The 24,872-nt window shown below is 37.2% G+C and overlaps 2 protein-coding genes across 2 annotated transcripts; both read right to left on the reverse strand.

Moving 5' to 3' along the window:
• Positions 1 to 336: 336 nt before the first annotated feature.
• On the reverse strand, positions 337 to 1,706 carry LOC107799909 (ascorbate-specific transmembrane electron transporter 1-like). Its single transcript, XM_016623047.2, has 4 exons — positions 1,425 to 1,706; positions 1,125 to 1,173; positions 811 to 1,010; positions 337 to 721 (listed from the first exon to the last, which is right to left on the reverse strand). Exons 1-4 carry the CDS (start codon positions 1,599 to 1,601, stop codon positions 458 to 460), a joined length of 690 nt encoding a protein of 229 aa, XP_016478533.1. The 5' UTR covers positions 1,602 to 1,706; the 3' UTR covers positions 337 to 457.
• A 6,611-nt stretch (positions 1,707 to 8,317) lies between these two features.
• On the reverse strand, positions 8,318 to 21,093 carry LOC107799911 (long chain acyl-CoA synthetase 6, peroxisomal). The gene is made up of 23 exons (XM_016623048.2): positions 20,666 to 21,093; positions 16,142 to 16,202; positions 15,853 to 15,930; positions 15,467 to 15,538; positions 15,289 to 15,370; positions 14,893 to 14,998; positions 14,741 to 14,817; positions 13,879 to 13,923; positions 13,689 to 13,775; positions 13,027 to 13,116; positions 12,821 to 12,900; positions 12,642 to 12,735; positions 12,252 to 12,340; positions 12,084 to 12,172; positions 11,771 to 11,900; positions 11,531 to 11,649; positions 11,175 to 11,298; positions 10,996 to 11,082; positions 10,630 to 10,733; positions 10,469 to 10,554; positions 8,970 to 9,056; positions 8,769 to 8,855; positions 8,318 to 8,623 (listed from the first exon to the last, which is right to left on the reverse strand). Exons 1-23 carry the CDS (start codon positions 20,781 to 20,783, stop codon positions 8,525 to 8,527), a joined length of 2,091 nt encoding a protein of 696 aa, XP_016478534.1. The 5' UTR covers positions 20,784 to 21,093; the 3' UTR covers positions 8,318 to 8,524.
• Positions 21,094 to 24,872: the final 3,779 nt, after the last annotated feature.

Here is a 24,872-nt window from a genome sequence, read left to right on the forward strand (position 1 = left end):
CCGAACAGTAATCTTAGAAGTTATTTGTTACGCGAGAAAGCAGTGAAATCCAGCTTTACTCTCAACTTAGCTAAAAAAGATTACTATATAACAAACCAGATTGCTGTGACACCCCCCACCCCCAAAAAAAGAAAAAAGAAAGACTGATATGGTAAATCATTGAATAACCAGAATTGGCCGAATCGACATGCTTTTTGTTTAAGTGTTCAATAGGTAATAGGCTTTCTTTAAGTGCCTAACGGAATAGTTCGAACAAGTTTAAGGGGTTGTCCATGTATCGAGCCAATATTATGTCACATAAAACAGTCATTTTGGATAAGAATATAAGGTATACCGATATAGAATATAATGCACTAGAGCCACATTCAGGTTTCCTCTCAATATAGAGATACCTAGATTATTACAAAATTGGTGAAAATTACAACAACGTACAAAGAAAAAAGGAAGTATGTTTTGACTAATAATATGAAACAGGGAGAAGAACAACAAGGCCAATAGAGATCCCAAATAGAAGAAGTAATAAGCCAGTAAAATTGACAATGAGTGCTTCTTGTCCCTTTTGAAGTCCTAAGGCTATGAATTTCTGAATTAAGCCTGTCTCTGCACTTACTATTCCCATGAAGAAGACGGCTATTCCATAGAGAACATGCCATGGAGCTAATCTAGCCCTTCTCCAGTTTTGCGCCCCGGGGAAGAAGAATACCAACAAGGAAACAATGTACTGTCCAAAATTAACATTATTTTTGTACTTTTTCTAATTGAATATCAGTGATAGTATTATATTTGAGCAGGTTATTTATTTGTTCTTACCAGCAAGGCATATAAGCTAACGGTGGAAATGCCAATCCAGGAATGCAAAGTAAGGAGGTTAGATTTTCCAGTATCATGTTGAAACTTGAAAATTGCAAAGAGACCAACAATGCTAGAACCAAGACCTATGGAATGCAGAAACATGTGGAAGTATTTTCTTGTCCTCCTTTTTGCTGGGATTGTGGTAAATGCCATTATAGCTGAAACAAAGTAAACCCCATATACTCAATATTTTAGTTCGAGACCAAGGCATTCTTTACAATTTTCTTATATTTTTAGAATTTGTTTTTCATCATTGTTTCAGAAATTTGTACCTTCTCCGGAAATTAGGACAAATCCAATGATCATAAAGAATGGATGTAGCTGCATGAGGATCATTGACATCATTAGTAAGAGAAAACGAGAAAAAAAGACCAAAAGGAGGATACATTTGAGTAGCTGATTCATGATAATTGATCAAAAATGTTATGGCACGATTTAAAACAACAAGTTCAAAGGATTTTACTTTATTATGTCAAGGAAGTTTTTTTTAAAAAAAATATTAAATTCTTTGTCCAGTCAAATATCGCCATAAAACGGAGGAATGTAATAATAGCTAGAGGGAGAAGCATTACATTGAAAAGTTTGGTTGAAGTGAAAGAAAGTCCATCTCTGAACTGAAGCAGCCAGACCAACAACAGAGTTGTGATTGCTATGAACAGCAAATGTGCGAAGAAGGTCAGCAGCGTCGACACTGGCACCCCCGCCGTTCTGTAGCTTCCACGGCTCCTACTATTTCCTTTCTCCACCATCTCTACTCCTTACCTTTTCTTTTCTAAACTGATATATATGGACGAGGGAGAAGAGAAGAAGAAAGAATTTATAAGTACATACTACATGATATATGCTGTAAATGTGGTCTTTTATAAAGGTTAGCTAGGCAAACAAAATTTCATTAACTATCTTCATTATTTTTTGTTTCTACTTAAGCAGTCAAAGTACATTATATTATCTTATATTTAACGGAAAGAATTTTGAATTGCTATCTTAACAGTTTTGGAAGAACGTAATTGAAACATTATTTATTTGGTCTTACGGCTCAAGGCACAATTAGTAATTGCCATATGCTAAAGTTAAAATTGGGTTGGGTTGGTAACTACGAGAAAGATATTATCCGGCAGGCCGGTCAGCTATATCAATACATCCCAAGTTTGAACAATATTATCGACCTTTTCAAACCTCCATTAATTAACGCTGTGACATGGTAAGTTTGCTTTTTCTTTTTCCTCTCGAACAGTGACATGGTAAATCATGGAATAACCCAAACTAACTGTGCTGTACGCGTGCGTATGTATTATGTTACATAAAACAGTCATTTTAGATAAGAAATATAAAAGATCCCGCGATCTGCACTCTTCTGTTTTCAACCCAAGATAGTGTCCTCCTACGTGGTACTTTGCAATTACAACCTAGTGTAAAAATTGCAGAATCAACTTCCAACTCCTTTTGTTATTAGCCCATCTTCAACCAAGCATATTATCGCGTGAAGTGCAGCAATAGGTAAAAATTGCACGGGGCATCCTATTTGGTCGCCTCCATTTAACTTATACCCATTTTTTTTTAATAGTTTTAACTTGTACCCACTTTTTAAACAACTTAAGCCTCCTTTCTCCTCATCTTCCTCCTCCTCCTCCTCCTTCTTCTTCTTCTTCTTCTTTCTTCTTCTTTCTTCTGCTGTTGTTGGTGCTGCTATGAAACTTCAGTTCATGGGATGATTGCCATAAGTATGTTTATCAGATTATTTAAAAATAAATTATAAATAATTACGTAAGTTAGTAGACAATAATTTGTGAATATTTCCACGTAATTCTGTTCTTTTCACGTTTATTGTTTTCAAAATTTATGATTTAGATACTGTTGGCAATCTGATTATTTTATAGTAATAATATACTATGCAATTAAAGGGTCATCACCTGTTTTAATTGCATTCTGTGCTTTTGAGGCCTTGAAAACCTCATTTAGAGTCGCCTCGATTTGCGTGCGCAGTCCGGGCGCTTAGCCGGAAAGCTTAAATATGAAATTCTATGAAAAATGATGAAATTTGAGTTTAAAATGAATAAATTTGACTTCGGTCAATATTTTGGGTAAACGAACCCGGACCCGTGATTTGACAGTCCCGAAGGGTCCATAAGAAAATATGGGACTTGGGCGTATGCCCGGAATCGAATTCCGAGGTCCCAAGCCCGAGAAATGAATTTTTAAGTAAAATTATTTTCTGAAAATGTTTAAGGAATTTTGAAATGAAATCTAATTAGAAAGCGATAGTATCGGGCCCGTATTTTAGTTCCGGCACCCGGTACAGATCTTATATATGGTTTAAGTCTTTTCTGTAAAATTTGGTTGAAAACGGAGTCTGTTTGACGTGATTCGGACCTAAATTGCTAAAGTTGATGTTTTACGAAGTTTGAGAAAAATCCTTTGATTTTGAGGTTATTTTGGAGATTTGATCGCACGGATAAGTTATTATGAAGTTGTTGAGTTAGTACGTATGTTTGGTTAGGAGCCCCGAGGGCTCAGGTGTGTTTCAGAGGCATTTCGAAAAGTTTTGGACTTAAGAAAAATTGCAGAAACAACTGATCTGGTGTACTGATGTTTTCTTCTTCGCATTCGCGGGAGAACCCACGCGAACGCGATGCATTAATTGTTGCTGAAGGAATTTCCCTCTACGTGAACGCGTAGCTCAGGTTGCGAACACGATGCACTGGGGGGATATGCCTTCGCGAACGCGGTCCTGGCCACGCGAACGCGAAGGCCAATCGAGCCTGGGCGGGGGTGGGGCAATTGTCTTACGCGAACGCGACCCTTTGGACGCGAACACGAGGGCTCGAGGAGATGACTCTCCGCGAACGTGAGCCCGTTCACGCGAACACAAAGGTCTATAGGCCTGACCCATCGCGAACGCGAAGGGTCTGTCGCGAACGCGAAGAGCATTTTCGGCTAGTGATTTAAAAAGGCCAAAAACAGAATACTTTCGGGATTTTATAAAAATTTCACAAACCTCTTCTTCTCCAAAGCTCTTAGGAGATTTTTGAAGCTTCTCTTCACCATAATCTCTTGGGTAAGTAATATTTAACTTGTCTTATTCATTTTTCATCAACGCCCACTAGATTTTTAGGCCTAAAACATGTAATTAAGGGTAGAAATTAGGGATTTGGGTAGAGTTAGGTCTTTTAGATTATTTGTGATTTAGACCTCGTTTTGGGGTCAAATTTGAAAACAAATTATACATTCGGGCTCATGGGCAAATGGGTGATCGGGTCTTGGTTCGAACCTCGTGTTTTGACCAAGCGGGCCCGGGGTCGATTTTTGGGATTTTGGGAAGAATGATTGGAAAGTTATAATTGAACGTTGGAATTGGATTGTTTAGCACTTATTGATGATATTGAGTCAATTATGTATAGATTCGATTGGGTTTGAGCCGAATTTGAAAGGAAAAGCGGTGTTCGAGGCTTGAGTTTGTCGTGAAAGTTCGAGGTAAGTGTTCGGTCTAACCTCAGCTTGAGGGATTAGGAGTTGAGTCCTATTTTCTACTTGCTTCTTGTTGAGTGCAACGTATATGCATGGTGACGAGTATCTATACGTTGCTATCGAGCATGACCGTGAGTCTTAAATTTGAACGTTGTTTTGCTCTTAGATGGCACTTCGGATGCTTTAATTAATGATCTCCTATATTGAGTAAAGATTGATTTTATCCTTGTAGATCTTAGTTATTATTGAGTATTGTCACTAATTGAGCTGAGTACAAAATGAGTTAGGATTTGGTTATAGCTGATTCTCCCTTGCCGGGATGACTATTTCGATATTGTTGTTCCCTTGCCGGGAAGTTATTATATTATTTTTGTTCCCTTGCCAATATTTCTTGTAATTTTGTGATGACTTGTAAATGGGAGCGGGTGGTACGCCTACCACAAGATATAATGAAATGGGAGCGGGTGGTACGCCTACCACGAGATATAATGAAATGGGAGCGGGTGGTACGCCTACCACAAGATCGATGAAATGGGAGCGGGTGATATGCCTACCACAAGATCGATGAAATGGGAGCGGGTGGTACGCCTACCACGAGATATAATGAAATGGGAGCGGGTGGTACGCCTACCACGAGATATAATGAAATGGGAGCGGGTGGTACGTCTACCACGAGATATAATGAAATGGGAGCGGGTGGTACGCCTACCATAAGATATGAGAAATGGGATCAGGTTGCACGGCTGCAACAAGATGAAACTGAAAGTGAAAGTTGCCTTATTTCTTTTATCCGTGTTAGAAGTTAAATTGTAGTTTCCTTATTATTCTTTGATATTCTGTTTTATCTGCTACCCCGAAGCATGCTCCCCTTTCCCAGCTTGAATTGCTTATTACCTGTTTACTTTTTTCGCCATATATTATATAACTGCACAGGTTTATCTGGAGTCTGGTCCTAGCCTCATCACTACCTCGTCGGGGTTAGGCCAGACACTTACCAGCACATGGGGTCAGTTGTGCTGATACTACACTCTGCACTCTGTGCAGATACCGGAGTAGCTTTTGGTCAGCAGCAGTAGCTCGGGAGCCAGCCTTCAGTCTACCAAGACACCGAGGTAGCCTTGCAGGCGTCTGCAGGAATGTCTCCTCTATCTTATTTCATATTCTGTTATCTCATGTATTCGAGACAAACAGTGCTATATTTCTTTCAAATGGTTGTATTTAGTACTCTTAGTAGTCCGTGGATGTTGTGACACCAGGTTCTGGTTAGAGGCATGTGATGGTCTTTGAGACATTTTTGTTTTTTACTTATTTAAGACTTCCGCTAAATTTCATATTCCGCTGTTATTTAACGGTTTATTTCCTTGTTATTATAATTGGTAAGAAGTTTTAAAATAAAGGAGTTAATGATTTCTAAGTTTTTGGCTTGCCTAGCTTCTACGAGTAGGAGCCATCACGACTCCCGATGGCGGAAAATCCGGGTCGTGACAAAAAATAAGGTGATTATTTATCTAGTATGTTAGAAAGCTTTTTCAAAAACTTAAGCTTATATAGTGCTGAAGTTTTTACAAATGAACTAAATAATTTCAGCATCTTCTGCTGAAGTCTTTGAAGAAGTTTTATGACAAAACTAATGAATCCAGGACAAAAAAACTTCAGTTATTTTAGTGCTGAAGTTTTAACAAATGAACTAAATAACTTCAGCATCTTATCGAGGACAAAAAAACTTCAGCGTATTGCCTTTGCTACTTCAGGCCCATCTACTAGAATGCTGAAGTTTTGCGTGATTGTCTTTGCTACTTCGGCCCCGTATAGTGAAGTTACGCGAAAAAGTGGGTATGCTTGCAATTTTTTTTGCAAAGCGGGCACAAGTTAAAATGTGACCCAAAAAGCGGGTATAGATGCAAATCCCTCCAACAATAGCCACTTTTAAGTCCGTTTTTTTATAAGGGATATTATCACTTTTAGTCCGCGCCAAAACTATTTACATCCGTTACCCAGAAAAGTATATAAAATTTGTATAATATATATATACAAAAATGTAGATTTTTCGGGTATTATTTTTACAACGGCTATACAATATTATTTTTTCTTTTTAAAATATATCCACAATTTACAATGTATTTACAAATTAGCCAATTCACCTAAACTTCAGGACTAAATATCTTGAATTTAAAAATTCAGGACATAGTCCCTAAATTTTTGAGCTACTATTTTAAAATTCAGGACTAAATATCCTGAATTTCTGAACTACTAATTTAAAGATCAAGATATAAGAATCGAACTTCTGGACACGATGTCCTAAAGTTTGAGCGAAATTGGCTAGTGTTTAAATACATTATAAACTGTGAATATATTTTAAATAGCATACCTAAAAGTGGCTACCTGGTGTCATTACCACCATATTATCGGTAATGCCTTTCCGAGTCCAAGCTTGATTGCCTGTTCGAATTCGATATCTTATCGACTTGATATGCGACATTCAGAAGCTCAACCCACAGCCACTATATATATATAGTTTGGTGTGATAATGGCAGAGTCAAATGCGACCATACTACACATGAATCCATAATCAGAGAAACTATGAGGAAAAATGTCCACAACGTATCTAGCACTAACAACTACTTAATTAAAAAAATTGTCCATTTCTTTGGAGGGAGGGTCCTCTCCTCTCGAGTCAAATACAATCATGTAGTCCTTCGGGGCATCAGATAAAGATTGGAATGATACAAAGAAAATTAGCATGATTCCTAGATCGGCCCTTCATTATTTAGGGAAAGAGTAAATTTGTGTCATTCTTGCTATTTCCGTCATCAAGGCTAGGACGAGGAGTTAAATGAAACAATTCCATCCCATACTTTGCCCAAGGTTAAACTTATTTGTCTCCGAAAAACGGTTAAGGGTCTGATTTGCCCCTTTACTATCATAAATAGATCTTATTTATCCTCCGTTTAAGTTTTCTATCAAAATATCCTTACCGTTATACATTAGGGTCATATTTATCCTTACACATTAATAACAACATCCCTTCTTTTAAAATCCACTTGGCATCCCTTTATTGGACCAATTGACCCGCCCCATTTTTTTTAATTCAAACCTGCCCGATCCCAGCAACAAAACTACACCCATCCATTGGTTTGGTTTTGGTTTTTTATTTTAAAAAATCCGATCAAATTTGGTTTTGTTTTGGTTTTAATAAAAAGAATAACCGAAAAAATCGAACTAAACCGATTATAAAAGTAGTTATTTGAATTTATTATTACATACATATATATAATGTTTCTTAAATTTTATGGTACATATTAGTCCGCCCCATTTTAGTCTAGTTCTTTATTGTTACTATAATAATTTAATTATTTGCCTTTACATTCTAAAAGAAGAAAAAAACTTGGGGTGGGTCAATCGATTTTTAATTACGGCAATGTTAATGAAATGTTAGGGAAACATAAGTTTATCAGCTAAAAGTGAAAAAGAAAAAGAGAATCGTTGTCCATTTTAGCAGTCAGATTTGGCATTTATCTTCTTATGGAGACATATCTCAGTGTCATGAGTCAAAAAACTATATTGTTATAACAACAAAGAACTAAACTAAAATGGGACGGACTAATATGCACCATAAAAATTTAGAAACTTTATATAGATTAATAAATTCAAATAACTACTTTTATAGTTGGTTTGGTTCGATTTTTTTGGTTATTTTTTTATTAAAACCAAAACCAAACCAAATTTGATCGTATTTTTAAAATACAAAACCAAAACCAAACCAATAGGTGGGTGTAGTTTTGTTGTTGGGATCGGGCTGATTTGAAATAAAAAAAAAAATGGGGCAGGTCAATTGGTCCAATAACAGGATGCCAAGTGGATTTTAAAAGAAGGGATGGTGTTTTTAACGTGTAAGGGTAAATATGACTCTAATGTATAAATGTAGGGTTATTTTTGATAGAAAACTTAAACGGAGAATAAATAAGACCTATTTATGATAGTAAAGGGACAAATCAGACCCTTAACCGCAGAAAAATTATCTATAATAGAACAGCCGAATATAAATTATTTGAGCATTGTACATATTACAACAAGAAATCTATTAATAACTCGAGTTTAAAAAAAATCCTCTATGAGCTTTCTATTCTACAATAATCATTTTGTTTGGTATTTATTTTGGAGTAAGGAAAGTGTAGGGAACAGCTGAAGCTTTCTCGTCTACCATTGGTCATAGCGATTTCTGGGCTGCTGGATCTGATGTAGAAAGCTCATTATACATATCAGATATTGCTTTGGCAAAATAAGCCTTTGCCTGCGGTCTCTTCACCTGGAAAATTGGAACAGAACATGAAAAGTATATTAATAAAGACATTTGGGATTGTAAGAATACACCATTATGGACCAAAAGAATAGCTTTTTATCATTTGATTTGCTTCAGATTTTAAAAACATGAGACATGCAAGGAAAATTACCTTGAATGTGGGAGTGAGCAGACCATTTTCGATCGTGAAAGGCTCGATAACCAATGTTACAGCTTTTGCAAATTCGAAACCTCTCAACTGTGTCAAGAGTAAAAGGAGAGCATCAACTTTCAGTCCAATTGAAACTTACACTTCTCATCTTAAGAAACTAAAACTCAGGAATTAACAGAAAGCTAAAGTCAAACACATTACCTGCGCTTCCCTTCCGACAGCATCCATCTCAGCAAGAACTGCAGCCTTCGCTCTTGGATCATTACACAGTTGTCCCAAACTTTCATACTGGAGACAGCACATTAAAACCAAGGGATTATCAGCCAGCTTCTTCAATTGGTGAATACATTAGGTTACACTTTAGTTATCTCCTTAAACGGATGATATAGAACTAAATGCTGAAAATGTCTTACTAGTTCATATTTGTGAACTTTTATGTCTTTAAAGTATAATAACATCTTATTTAAAAAAAATATGAAAATAAACCTATATAATTATCCAAAACTGTTAATAACTGATCATTTTACCATGTTGTTTGAATTTTGAGTTTACAGTTTGCTGGGACATGTTACATTCCTATCTCTTTGTCCAGTTCCAGTCTGAATCAGTTCAGACTGTATGGCTAATTCTCCTTGAGCCATCATTTCAAAGTTTTCCGAGAATGTCACGCCAGAGTATGCAAGTCTTGTATCTACTAAGCACTTTCAATTTTAATCGCACACCATTTGGTTTTGCAGCAATATGAAATATTTAGTGATTGGCCATTTTCAGTGACAAGTCAAATTGGTTCCATCTAAAATCTGTAATCATTATAAGTGGTACTTAATGTATTAAGTAATCTTGTAGTTCTTTCATTGAACATATCTAATGTCTAATTTAAAGTAACAGTTAATGCAATAAGTGAGCTTGTGATTCCATTTTTTAAGGTAACATCCACGTACAGCTCCGTGAGAAGGGCAGTGGACAGAAATGGCCGAGTTGTACCTCACTCTCGTCTTTAATGGGGTCTGCTCTCTTCTTCTTTTTTTTGTTGGTAAAGTATGCCAATATGATCTTAATGAGGTGTGCATGGATTTGTCATATCACTTAAAACATTCAGTTTTAACTGCTGAACTTGGTAAATATCGGCCGCTCATAGTAGTTTTGTTCCCTAGCCCTGCATTGTGCAGTTGGCTATTATGGCTGCACGGGATGAGCAGTTTTCCAACAATGGATAAAAACACCAGTTTCCAAGTTTATAGGTGTGACTTAGCTCAATATGCCGGTCCAGTGATTTCCTTGACAAATTTGCTTTAGACTGTTTTATGTGATAAGGTGACTAGATATTTATTGTGCTTAGCAAGCTAAGTGTCAATTTCCTGGATTCACTTGACCAAAGGAAAATCATTCAGGAATATATCAAAATAAGTCATCATCAGAATAAAAAAGCTGGCCAAACATTTAATTACCAGTATATTTTATGGGAAGCTCTAGAAGCAAACTGTAATTTTCTGCCTGTGTGAATATAAGCACAGCTCATGTGCTCTGTGCAGAGTTAATGATAAGATACTCAAAATATGATGGTTAATGCTTGTTAAAAAAAATGATGGTTAATGCAATGAAACACGAAATCTAAATGATGACCTCCACACAAGTTGCTTTAAGTGAAGCATTTGCCAAAATGAAAATGCATTGGCTAAATGTTGAAGATTAAAAGCTACCTTGATTCCCTCAGATGATGCCCATTCCTTAAAGACATCTGGCTCTACACAAACCACTGCTACTAAAGAGGAATTAAAGCTATCACCTGCAATGTTGCAGCAGTGAGCAAAGGAGACACCATTTAATGATTCCGTAAGAGAAAAGTTCATTATCTGCTTACCATAGACAAAGCACTGTGCAACAAATTTGCATTTGGCATAAACATTCTCAATTTTCTCAGGAGCTATGTATTCACCTTGTGCCAACTTGAAGATATTCTTCTTCCTATTCATAATGAGCATTCAAAGATCAGACTACCATTGGTGACAAGCAAGGCTCAGTATGATAGATGTTTCTAATATCACAAGAGGCATACAAACGTTGAAAACCATGTAACCTAATATAAGATTTAATTGATGGAATGGAAGGGTTAACGAAAGCTCCTTCCGACCACCTAGTCGCCCACAAATATGGGGCCCTGGTGGAGAAGTGTTGTTTGTATCTCAAAATGAATTTGTCCGTCCTAATCATATCAAATAGATTCTACCTATCAATAATCTTCAAGCGGCCTCCAGGTAACCATAATCCAATATCACCAGTATGCAGCCACCCGTCTTCATCAATTACCTCCCTCCTGTTAACTACTATGTCAGGCAAATTATCTCGGAGAAACTTGTCGCAATCACAAAAAGAATAATGAAATATCAATGTGCAAAGGTTATGTACGTCTGCACTTCATCTTTGTAATAGCCTTCAAAAATAATAGGACCTCTAACACAAATCTCTCCACGAGGATGAGGCTGATCTTCTGATGTGTAACTCATTTCCGGAACATCCACGAGTTTTATCTCTGAAAATAGCAGTCATAGAAAAGTTGAAGTCATTTAAAGTTTTTCTTTAGCACCCTTTAGATTAACTCTAGGGCTGTAAAATGTAATAGAGGAAGGGGAAAACCATTTCTATGCCTCAAACAGTCCTAAAATTTAGCTCAAGAAGGGAATAATATGGAAGGAAGAGCAAATCAAGAGACATAACTCTTGACAGCAAAGATGTTTATCTGCCATCACTAATTAAAACCTTACCACACGCAGGATTTGGTGAACCAACATGACCAGTTAAGAGATCACTATCGTCCATTGAGCTTATGACACATGAAGTCTCAGTCATGCCATACCCTTCCATTACTAGACAGCCAAAACATCTGCAAGAAGGAATTTGTTCAGAGCATAGCCAACTACTGATAGTCCTCAGCATCAACAAGAGTCACAATATGATGAATAAAATCTTCCAGTACTTTAGAGTAGCAATAATGGTCAACTTACACTCTCAAGAACTCCATCACGTCTGGCGACAATGGTGAAGCACCTGAGGTCATAAGACGAACTCGCCCCCCCAGTTTGTCCTTTATTTTGTTGAATACCAATCTATCCCACATTGGTGATGGTTTTCTACCTGAAAATATGAGATTTGAGTATAAAAGAGATAGAAGTTCATGAAGATGGGCCACAAAAGCAAGCAAAAGTATTTTTTGCAAATCCCAGATGGGTATTGTACAAATATCTTTTCTAGATGAGTGTCCGTCGCAATCATCTAAAGCAACCTCAGGAGCATCACAAAAAGTTTTAGACAACTTACCATTCATGACAGCTTGCTTCTTAGAGTTGTAGGCAGCATTGAACAGTCTCTGCTTCAGAACGCCAGAAGTTTGTACAGCATTTGTGATCCTACAATGAGCAGATCGGCAAAGTCTAAGACACCCGCCTACAAAGATATATACTATTTAGCACATCACATAAACATTACCCAGCATATATCCTGTTGTACAGACGAGGAACACTGCTAAATATTGTAGGTCTAAGTGCCGCCAAATCATCCATCAATTTCAGATTGTCCTGCAGAGTAGAAAAGGTAATAGTAAGTAATGCTTTGCAAAACAGATGCTGTCTATAAGAGCCCTTTTAGTGTTAATAATTCATAAACTGAATTAGTGTAGAGCTAAACAAAGATTCCAAAAGCACCAAATTTTATCTCTACAAAGCGTTTGAAAAAGTGCTACATGTGGATTGAAATAAGCCACTTTTAATAAACCCAATTTGCTCGCTGATCATGAATCCAGGATCAGAGGTCTAAGAAACAAGGCCACACCAAGAAGCTAAGACTAAATACTACATAATATCCAATTAACTGGCATACCCCTTGGTAGAAGCCAACAGCAACACCATAATATGCCGATGTAATTTGGTTGGCACGTTCATAGATGTGCGCGAGAGGAAGATAGGATATGTATCTGTAAGAATATTCACATAAGCACTAAATCAGGATCAAAATCAAATATACACAACATAGCACAAAAATATTTAGGCCAAACTCACATGTCAGAAGGATAAAACTTGATGGAAAGGGTCATGCCCGCAACACTTGCTATCAGGTTCGCATGGGATAGTACGACACCCTTTCAAGAGGGGCAAAGAAAAAGGAAAATAAGAAACTGAGAGCCAGATAAAATCTTGTTAACAAGAGAAATAACCCCTAGAGATACTGGTTTATTTAGCAGATTCTGAAGTTGAAGAAGTGATACCTTTGGTGTACCCGTAGTACCACTTGTATAGCATATGGTAGCAATGTCTTCAGGCTTGGGAGGGCAAAAGGGTTGCATACTGCTGCGGCCCTATTGGAAAACATGTAGATCAGTCATTGTAAAGTTTCTAAAGCAGTATAGTTAAGTTGTAGGAAAGAGAGCAAATGATGTGCAAGAATGCCCATAATATAACATGACATTAGAGAGAAAATACAACTTATTAGACAGGTTAGATAAACTCTGATTACAACTTTGTTACAACTTAGAGGTAATCCCCAGGTCACAAAGTTTTACTTTTAACAGATTCAAAACATGATAGACCTATCTCTACCTTCCCCCGTCTCTTTCCCTCCCCCTCCCCCCCTCCAGTCCTTCATAAACACGCATATAAAAGACAGAAGGAATTCTAGGTGACACAAAGTAGAGTCGAAGCAAATCAATTTGCTAGCCATAAAAAAGGAAAAGGGAGAAGATCTACAACCTCAATGGCATCTTATAAGGTGTCTCTCCCTCTACTAATGATGCTCTTAGCTACTCAACATAAGACACAAAGACTAGGAGGGAGGTATATCTACCAAATTTATCCCTCTGAATTCAGGTTGACGCACCAAATTCGGAACAGCTATAGTCCAAGTAACATATTTATGTATCATTTAAAGTACCTGACTCAGCAGCCTTGTATATGATAAGAGCTTCATTCCCGTTGTAGATGGAAGAGATGGCAGATGTTCATCTATCCCACCCACTACCTACACCATCAAAGACAGTGTAAGCAAATAAACGAAAGATATAACAAGCTGCCATCACATATTATATGAGCAAACCAAAAATAGGAAAAGCAATAGCTCTTACCACAATCAAACGTACAGAAGGAATCTCCGATAAAAAGGTCAACAACTGAAAATTCCGTGAAAGAAATGTCATTAGCGAGAACTTCAACAACTTTCACCATTAACGTAGAAGGATTACAGAAAATAAAAATTTTAATTAGATGTATCTAGTAAAAAAGATTGTAGTCTCAAAGAAAGCAAGCTTACTTAGTATAAAGTACCAGCATTAGACTAGCCTTCTCAAATAGTTTATAAGGATCTCTTTATAGATGAAACCTAGCTAAGACTGGGAGAAGAGCACAGGTAAAAGTATGTGAAACTTGAACAACAAGGAACAAGGATTTTCTTTATTCTCTCTCTCTCTCTCTTTCTTTTGAAAAGGACGGAACTAGCATTTTCTTTGTGAAACAGCATTCAGAGGAATGGAGAAACATAACAATATCACCAGACAGGATGAAGAGGTCAAGGTAGCTAAATAACATAAATGAACTAGAACTAAGGACTAGAATGAAGTGTTAAACTGAGTCATCTACCAGTATCACTGTCCTAAAAGAGTAAAAGGTCATTAACCCTACTCGAGGAGTTTCATCGACTGTTAAAGCTTAGCACTCAATAATAAATGGGGGCTTCTTTGATTGTTAAACATTTCATTTAGTTAAAATTTAGCACAGGCCACTGAGAATGTATTATGGAGTTTTTTTCTCAAACTAACATTAGTAGACTATGGGCAACGTAATAGAGTCCTCCACAGTTCTATTCATGCTGCTGAAGTGTCTAAGAACTCAAGTTGATCAAAACAATGTTAGCATTAACGCCTCATACTGACATGTCTCAGAAATATGTAAAAGGAGTATACTCGGCTTATGGGGAGGAGTTTCACTGACCGTGTTCAAGGTACCAGGCACACAAAAAATGGCCTGTACATCAGCATGATTGACAATATATTTAACAGCATCAGGACCTACAAACAACGATATAACAAGTTTAATATATCTTACCAGCCAAAGAAAACTTTAATGAAAGGCCACCTACATACCAAGAGTGTCATATAGTGGGACTGAAGAATATGAATACGCTGAGCAGGCATGGTCTACGATCAGCCACTCAGGCCTATTTATGAAATAAAGTCCCACGCGAGCACCCTGGTGCATTGAAATTGGAAAAGGTCAATGATTATATAGTCATTGGGGCACACAGATATGAGTCATAGAGAATCACCGACAAAAAAAGTAAACTGACCCACTGAAAAAGTTAAACGTCCAGAAATCAAACATGATACTGAGTTTATCACACTAACATACCCCAATAAATTCTAGTTAGTGTTTGAAAAAGAACAAGGAAGTTTGGGAAAATTTTGTGTGGAAATTTCTTTCTTAGTTGGTAAAAGAATGTACGTAGTTTAAGAATGTGCACTGATCCACATTTGGTATACCGGTTGCAATCCATAATAGTGAAGTCCAGAACCAATTGCAGTCCGAGCAGTCCCTGCCTCTCCATATGTCATCCATTTGTAGCTACATCAAAGAAATGGAAGAAATAAATGTGCAATCAGAAAACTTCTCACCCTCATCTCATCCAACCAGGCATTGTCAATCAGTAGAAATGCTTACTCTCCAATAGTTCCATCTACCCGAATACGTGTACCCAAGTATTTGTAATCCTGATAGGTTTGAACTGCATGTCTGAACACAAAATATTATCAGATGAAACAGGAGATGTACGACCAAAGTATGCAGACAATATCAAAAAATAAGCAACATATCTCCTTTACGAACAATTTAAATAAGAATGTACATAAGGTCAATGAGATAATATTGTCGCAGTAATAGTGGACTATACAGCAGACCAAGAATTCAAAAGGAAAAGAGAAAACAAAACTGTGCCAGTAAATGTCACAGAAAACCAAATTATCTATTAGCAGAATACAAGGTGCATGCCTAACTCTTCTCTATATTTAAAAGCGTTAAAAGTAAAAAGTTGAAGATGAGATTCTTACTCAAAGTTATCATGTAGTGTAGCAATTTCAGGATGATCAGGAAATCTAGTAATAAGCTTCAGAGGAGATCGTGCAGATCTGCAATAATCATCACTTAGTTCCTCATATGATTCCTAAAGTTATAATTATACATACATAATACATAATACATTATATATGTATGTGTGTGTATGTACATGTGTGTGTATATATGAGTGAATGTGTGCATTATATGTACGGCCACACCTGTGAACACGTAAATAAGAAACAATCATGTGTATTACGCGACTGAAGTAGAGAATACACGCACCTGTACACATTCCATTTTCCTGTCTGCAATTTTTCAGGAAGAACTACGCTGAAACCCTGACCTGATTATAGTTTAACGTGTGATTAAGTAAACAATGAAAAAGAGTAAACACAGTAATGAATGAACAATAGCAAAAAGCAGAAACCACTACGTAAAAGGCAGCAGGACGTGCTACAGTCTATGCATAGCTTAGCATGTCAGATACAGAACACCAGACAACCTTGTAACTTAAATATTTTTTTTGTACATAGAAGCATAGGCGTGCTCAAAGGAGTGCACAAGATATTAAGATAAAATATGCAATCTCGAAGCAGAAGTTCACAAGTTTATCTACACATCTTAAACAGTTTGTTTGTACATATTTAAACTTGCATTTTAAGGATACTCCTTGCACAGAATAAGGACCACACACATTCAACAGGAGATCATTAGAACTCACATTACTGTTTATGTAATTATATTTCAGTAAATAGTCAGTATTCGAATAGAAAACTACGCGAGAACGCTTGCTGTTCCAGACAACTGAATAACTTTGGACATATACCGAACATAGAGGTCTAAGTACACAAGACTACTTCAATTTGTTTCCAAACCAATAGACAAATATGCTTCTAAAATGGAAGAAACTACAAATAGCACCCATGTCTTTGTTTTCTTTTCCATCTCAGGGGTGCTTTTCATGAGTAATATTATCTTAAAAAGCTTGATTAGGTAAGCATATACATGATTCGCTTTCTTAGCTTAATGAAAACTAAAAATAGTTTTTTCTCCATAACTCTGAGCTCTTACTGAGAAATGTATTCGAGTCTTAGAAACCAATTTCTGCTCGATGTCTCCATATTAGTGCAACTGTTAAAGGAGATACGGTAATGGAACGCCAAAAGCCACTCACCCTACTCAAACTGGGGGCTACTAAATTATACCAATATGTTTGAAGAATATGCCTCATAAAGCAATGTCAAACCTAGTTATATTCACCTCGAGTATCTCCTCTAGAGTATATCACCTGAGTGAGAATACAGCCATGTCGTCCTATAATGATTGTTATAAATGGCAATTTACTACGGAGGAAGCCTACAATCGAAATATCTAAAGTTTCCGCGAAAGAAGGCGGACAGCAGGACATGATGATAATATCACTCTGTGGAGATTGAGGTAGTCAAAGAATCATCTATTATGCAATTCAATAGGATTTGTTTCCAAATGTTATAAAAGCTTATAAAAATTTACTGTTCCCCTGCAGTGCCATTCACAAAAACAAGCATTTTTCAGTCTGCAATGCAGGACTAGCATGGGACACCCGCGTGATTTCACACAATTTCTTACAGGCCAACAGAACACCTAAGGGGAGCTCATGGACAGCTCTAAGGGGAGCTTGTCTCACACAAGATAATCTCTGTAGAAGGAGTTTCCAACTAGCTAATAGATGCTACATGTGCCAACAAAAATCAGAGTCTATTAACCATCTTCTTCTTCACTGCCCAGTAGCCACTTCCATGTGGTCTATGTTTTTTTCCATTATGGGAATAAGCTGGACCCTACCTCAGGGCATTAAGGAAGCAATTGAAGGGTGGAACAAGTGGAAAGTTGACAGAGCCATCAGGAAAATCTGGAAGATGATCCCTCCATGCATCTTTTGGGTTCTTTGGACAGAGAGGAAGCGCATATGTTTTGATGGAGTTTCAACTCCTCCTCATTTTTTGAAAGCTAAAGGTCTAGTGTACCTTTTTAGTTGGAGCAACCCAACCCCTGTAAATAATGTTGCCTCCTATCTAGATTTTATCAGTTCACTTACTTTGACTTAGGCCATACTTTTGTTCCTTTGTTTTTTTTTTTTTTTTGTTGTAAGCTCTCCGACTGGAATTGAATCACATTGTAATGGAGTTAACAATGGCCTATTTTGTATTTCTGCATCTTCTGGATGCCATCAATGAATCATCTTACTTCATCCAAACAAACAAAAAACAGGCCAACAGAACACCTAGTAGCAAACTGTCTGCCAAGAAATAATTCCTCCAACCATATTCTCAAAAGATCACAACTATCGTGGTCAATTACAGATTCTAACCAAGCAAAGAGACTCCTGTCTCTGACTCCCATGTTTCTCCCCCTCTAACACCCCACCCCTCAAACAAAAAAGTGAAAGCATAGAAAGCAATGAAAGAGGGTAGGCATTCTGAATTTACAGATAGACTTCAGGAAGGTTATTATCTATTAATATGGATTATACTTTCCTTTCCACCACCCATAAAAACTATTTTCGTGCTTTCTCCTTCAAAGTCTAAGATTTTCTGATCTTACTATAAGGAATACTACTGTGAAATAGTTCTATGCAACATTACATGAATCGCAAGACCTCAAAAATAAAGTTTGATTATTCCATCAGCTATCAAAAGGAGAAAAAGTAATGCTGATGATACAGTTGAGGAGTTGGCTGCTATCTTGGGTTGTAAGGTTGAGAGATTTCCAAAAGTATATTTTGGGCTACCTCTGGGTGCTAGAAAAAATGATCAGAACATGTGGCAAGGGGTTTTGGATAGATGTGCAAATAAGTTGGTTCCCTGGAAGAAGCAATATTTATCTATGGGAGGTAGAGTCACATTGATTAAAAGTGTGTTAGATGGAATGCCAACTTACCTGATGTCACTCTTTGCTATGCCTGTAGCAGTGGAGAAAAAGATAAACACCATGAGGAATAATTTTCTATGGGATGGCAATGCTACTAAAAGAAAATGCATTTAATTAAATGGCAAGTGGTGTTAAAAGATAAAGAAGGGGGTGGTTTGGGGATTAGGAATTTGAAAGCCCACAATAAGAGTCTACTTTTTAAATGGCTATGGAGATTTACTCAGGAAGGGGATAAAGTATGGAAGAAGCTGATCAGTGCTATTTATGGAATCAAGACTGATTGGAGACCTTCCTCTTTGCAGTTGAATGCAAAAGGAGGTATTTGGAAGTGTATTAGTAAACTTTGGGAAGAATTTCTGAAACATACAAAGCTGGAAGTTGGGAATGGGCAAAAAATTAAATTCTGGCCAGATTTATGGATAGGGGAGGAATACTTGAAATCTAAGTATCCTTCTCTATTCAACTATTCCCTTAATAAGGGAGGAGTGATTGCTAATTTTTTCACAGAATCAGGCTGGCAAGTGGAGCTTAGAAGAAACCTGAACGACTGGGAGATAGAAGACTATTGTTTCTTACTTCAGCAGCTTGATTCAGTCTCAATTAATCATAGTAAGACGGATGCATTGATCTGGGCAGAGGAAAAGGATAAAAAGTTTTCAGTCAGAAGTTGTTAGAATATGCTGATTAAACAGTCAAGACACAGGGTGGATAATTGGCCATGGAAGATGATATGGAAGACAAAAGCTCCAGCCAAGGTGGCATGCTTTGGTTGGATAGCAACTGGGGAAGCATGTTTGACACAAGACAATTTGCAAAAAAAGAGGTTTTAATCTTAGCAATAGATGCTATTTATGTGAAGGAGATCAAGAATCAGTGAATCATATTATGCTTCATTGTAGAATTGCTAGACAATGTTGGGATTTATTCTTGAACATATGTGGAATTTCTTGGGTGATGCCACCGACTGTTAGGAGCTTGTTGGAAGAGTGGTATAGTCAAAGAGTACCTAGAAGACTGAAGCAAATATGGAGAACCATCCCATTATGCATCTTCTGGACTTTATGGCTGGAAAGGAACCAGGCTTGTTTTGAAGGACATAGGGAGCACATTTTTAGAATTAGAAACAAATGTATTCACAACTTGTTTTATTGGTGTAAAAGCAGTGTATCAACAGCATCAAAAGTTTTTAGAGTTTCTGGATTTACTTGGAAGCTTATAGGATATGACTGTTTTGGGGTGTTCTCTGTAACTTTTGTACCATCTTGGTACCTTATTAATAAAACTTTTAGCTTATCAAAAAAAAAAAGGAGAAAAAGTAAAGAAACAAGAAAACGAAGTTGGTTATTAAATATGTGTGGGTGTCTCCTCCGAATGGTGCAAATTTGAAGAAAAGTTTCCTTTATCCTTTGTCACAAAAAAAAAATGACTTCTCAACACATGCTTATGAGTAACAAAAATAAACCCAGAAACAAAAGTAGAGATCACTGTTCCACTGATAGCTAAACCTCAAGATCCTCAGGAATCAAATCTTCAAAAAACTAAAGTCCAAGCACGTTCTCAACTTTTTAAAAATAACCTTTTCAATAGTACTTTAGAATGAGGGAAAAAAACAATAAAAATAAAGACTTGAGTCAAGTCAGTGGTCTTAAAAGATAACACCACCTTCCACCAGTAAGCAGATACATATTCCATAGAGGGTCCCAGAAAACCACAAAGCATAAACAAAACCCCTAACCACTATTCTGATTTGGGTATCAAAATACTTCGTACACTCAAAAAGCTTCAAACTTTAGATTCTTTCCCACCACATCACAATTCCACATATCACATCTAATTTTTGTATCTACACAGAAGTAAAAGAACAGATCATTGGGTAATCAGGAAGTAGTGAATTACCTTGAACAAATTCGCCGGCGGTTGGGTTTGACCGGATGAATGAGAGTGACCGGTCATCGATGACCGGAACAAGATGGTTTTGAATAGCTTTCAGACGTCGCTCTGCCGATGATTCCATTGGAAAAACACTCTTCTTTTCTCAATAAAGTTTTCTTGCTTTTTTCCTCCTTTAGAAACTACCCATTTCAATGTACTCTACTTCCATAAACTTTTCTTTTTCGGATTTTTACCGTAAGCTGAGTTGTATATATATTTTGATAATCTCAATAGAAAATTAGTATTCAAATAGTATAAAGATATGTACAGTATAAATTATGATTGGCACACTATTCAAAGAAGATGATGTGGGGGTAGTGAGGGGGGTGGGGTTCGGAGGAAGAAGAGAAGTAGGATAAGGGTCGTTGTTTTTGCAGATGGTGATTATTATTATTTATTTATTTTGGCCAAGGAGATGGGGATACGATTTACCGAAAGAGGTTAAAGAATGGGTCAGGGGCTAACGTTCGCCAGCTAGGTACGGCGCCATTTAGTGGGCGTTTGGACATACAACAACAACAACGACCCAGTATAATCTCATAGGTGGGGTCCGGGAAGGGTAACATGTACGCAGACCTTATCCCTACCCAAAAGGTTAGAGAGGCTGTTTCCAGGAGACCCTCGGCTCAAAAAAGCAACAGGAACCGATATATTAGTACCATAAAAATGCATAATAAAATAACCGCAATATAAAAGATATTAAATACACAATACGAAATACGAAATACGAAATATATGGCTAGTATAGTAAAACTAGCAGGTAAAGCCCTACATCAATAGACGACCAATGACATTCTTAGTCTAACTCCTAACTGGCTAGTCTCACTCTATTGTGCTGTAGAAATATTCACAACTTTTCCCTAACCTACAACCTTAATGCTCGACCTCCATAATCCCCTGTCAAGGGTCATGTCCTCAGTAATCCTAAGTCGCGCCATGTCCTGTCTGATCACCTCTCCCCAATACTTCTTAGGTCGCCCCCTACCTCTCCGCGTGCCCACCACAGTCAGTCGCTCACACCTCCTCACCGGTGCATCAGTGCTCCTCCTCTGAATGTGCCCGAACCATCTGAGTCTTACTTCCCGCATCTTGTCTTCCATGGGGGCCACGCCCACCTTCTCTCGAATATCTTCATTCCTAATCTTATTCATCCTTGTATGCCCGCACATCCACCTCAACATCCTCATCTCCGCTACTTTCATCTTCTGTATGTGTGAGTTCTTTACCGGCCAACATTCAGTTCCATATAACATGGCAGGCCTAACCACTGCTCTATAAAACTTACCTTTTGAAAATTAGAGTTTTGTTTGAATATGAATATAATTTTGGATTGTTTTTTAAGTTTTATGAGTAATTGAGTAAAAATTTTAAAAAATAACTTTTTAGAGTTTTTCAAATTTTCGAAAAGTTTTAAAATGCATTTTTAGGTAAAAATTAAAAAATTTATGAATAAATGCTGATTTCAAAAAAAAAAAAAAAAAATCTTATGTACTACAAAGGGACTCAAGATTTTTGAGACAAAGATTTTTTTTTTTTAGCAAAGACTCGGTGATAGGGTGCAGCAATTATAGGAGTTTGTTCTTTTCGTTTCTTCTTTTCACCGGGAGGTTGGTGGGAAAATACTACTCGTAGTCGGCGTTTTCTTGAAACAAGTAATTTAATCAAAGTGATATTACATGCGTATCACTCGAACATAATTGATAATAATAATAATAATAAAATATAAATAATTATGTTTCGACCCCAAGCAACTTTGGAATAACAATATGAATCATTATTCCTAGCACAATTCATAACTTTTTTCCGTGGAAAATGTACTCTTATAGTTATTTACCCCAAAAATGAGTAACAATTAAATTTGTACGCAATTTAAATGATATCTTGGAGTCTCCTTCCTCTTTCCTCTTTTATTGTTCATTTCATTCGAAATAGTTGCATTTATTTCAGATTTTGTTTGTAGAACTTCTAGTAGCTCGTGTACTGCCTATTCCCAAAGATCTGGAGTCACAAGTACACGAGCTACTAGAAGTTCTACAAGCAGAGCCTAAAATAAATACAACTGTTTCGAACGAAACGAATAGTAAAAGAGGGAAGAGGAAGGGGACTCCAAGATCTGCGGACGCCAACAGATCTACCTCAAGTCTCCGCATGCAATAATCCGAGCTGACGCACCGCTGGGACCAATACCAAAATCTGCACAAGAAGTGCAGAAGTATAGTATGAGTACAACCGACCCAATGTACTTTGTAAGCGTCGAGTCTAACCTCGACGAGGTAGTAACGAGGCTATGATAGGACACTCACATAATTAAACATGTACATACATACATACATACATACATACATACATACATACATACATACATACATACATACATACATACATACACACACACACACACATGTGTGTGTGTGCGCGTGCGCGCGCGAAAACAAGAACAAAATAGAGATTTAACAATGTACAATTGGGAGGGGACATGCCAAAGGGGAAAAAATACGATAACTACAACAGGTATGACATCACAAGATAGCCAAATAAATCATCAACCAATAAAGACGGATAAACATACGGTATAAATATGGCACAGTATCATACTTCTTGCTTTTACTCTCATCCTTATCATGAAATGATGATATAAGTAGAATGAAATGGCACGGCATCACCCTTCATGTTTTTACTCTCGATTTTCCCATGTAACAATGAATAATTGATATAGATGGCACGATATCACCCTTCGTGCTTTTGCGCTCAATCTCACCATGAAACGATGGATAAATGATATAAATGGCACAGCAACACCCTTCGTGCTTTAATTCTCTCCCTCGCTATGTATTAATCAATAAATGAGATCATGCAATGGCATGGCATCACCTTTCGTGCTTTAACATTCTCATTTACCATGTAGTAAAGATAATATAAATTCGGGAGATAAATGGCGCAGTGAATGGGCTTTACGTCAAATATGATGCCAAGATACCAATCCTTAACTTCCAAATTACTCAATCATTATTAATTAAGCAACAATTACGGAAGGAATGATCAAATAAGTAACAATCTAACCTAAGCATGGATATCATAATTAAAAAGGCAACAAATCACAAGGAAATAAGTTTCACCCATATGCTTTATCCCAACAACAACGCATAAATACTCGTCACCTCACACATACGTTGTACCCACACGTAATCACGTAGCAAATAGGCAAACAAGTCATAATCCCTCAAGTCAAGGTTAACCACGCCACTTATCTAGCTGTGCAATCAAATCAAAGCTCAACGAGGGGGCCTTTCCTCTAAATTCTGCCTCCAAATCAATCGAATCTAACCAAATATCGTTCAAACAATTCAAAATAAGCTTTAGAAACTATCCATGAGTGAAAAAGATTCAATATTTAATGATTTCGGAAAAAGTCAACAAAAGTCAAATTCGGGCCCGCTTGGTCAAAACCCGAGATTCGGACCAAAACTCAATCATCCATTCATCCCGAGCCCGGTTACGTAATTAGTTTCGAAATTCAATCTCAATTCGAAGTCTAAATCGCAAATTTACAAAAATTCCTAATTCTACCCATATTCCTAATTTATACTATGAAAATCCTAGATTTGATGTTGAAAACTTATGAAATGTAATGGGTAATTGAAAAGAAATAGATTAAAGTCACTTACCAATGAATTTAGGAAGAAAATCTTTTGGGAAAATCGCCTCTAGAGTGTTTAGGGTTGAGAGTTTGAGAGAAATAAGCTAATTCTCGTTCCCCCCCCTCTTTTGTCTAGGCACAAACATGGGGTTCGCAGATGCGAACCCGTAAATGCGAGAAATGCTTCGCAAATGCGAATAAGTCCACATCTCTGCTTCCATCGCAATTGCCATGGTTTGTTCATAAATGCGAACACTGGAGCTTCGCAAAAGCGACCAATTGATCGCAATTGTGATTCCTGCTATCCAAGCCCCCACTTCGCAATTGCGAAGAAGTTGTTCGTAAATATGAACCTGACAGAGGCCCTGTATTATGGCAAATGCGAACCAGACCTCGCAATTGCGAGGTCTGAAGCCTGTGCATCAGAATCGGCAAAGTTCAAACTCTTTCAACACTCCGTCACGCGTACGAAACTCATCCGAGCCCTCGGGGCTCCAAACCAAACATGCACACAAGTCCAAAAAATCATACAAA

Source organism: Nicotiana tabacum, chromosome 7, assembly GCF_000715075.1.
Source record: "Nicotiana tabacum cultivar K326 chromosome 7, ASM71507v2, whole genome shotgun sequence".
Lineage (NCBI taxonomy): Eukaryota > Viridiplantae > Streptophyta > Magnoliopsida > Solanales > Solanaceae > Nicotiana > Nicotiana tabacum.

What these genes read in the sequence shown, in the direction of transcription:
- LOC107799911 (XM_016623048.2), bottom strand. Translation starts at nt 20,783, where the DNA reads ATGGAATCATCGGCAGAGCGACGTCTGAAAGCTATTCAAAACCATCTT. An exon ending in CGCCGGCGAATTTGTTCAAG is followed by an intron (nt 16,203 to 20,665) that starts GTAATTCACTAC and finishes AACTATAATCAG; the next exon opens with GTCAGGGTTTCAGCGTAGTT. An exon ending in AAGTTTTATCCTTCTGACAT is followed by an intron (nt 12,736 to 12,820) that starts GTGAGTTTGGCC and finishes ATATTCTTACAG; the next exon opens with ATACATATCCTATCTTCCTC.
- LOC107799909 (XM_016623047.2), bottom strand. Translation starts at nt 1,601, where the DNA reads ATGGTGGAGAAAGGAAATAGTAGGAGCCGTGGAAGCTACAGAACGGCG. An exon ending in CTTCAACCAAACTTTTCAAT is followed by an intron (nt 1,174 to 1,424) that starts GTAATGCTTCTC and finishes ATCCTCATGCAG; the next exon opens with CTACATCCATTCTTTATGAT. An exon ending in TGTCCTAATTTCCGGAGAAG is followed by an intron (nt 1,011 to 1,124) that starts GTACAAATTTCT and finishes ACTTTGTTTCAG; the next exon opens with CTATAATGGCATTTACCACA.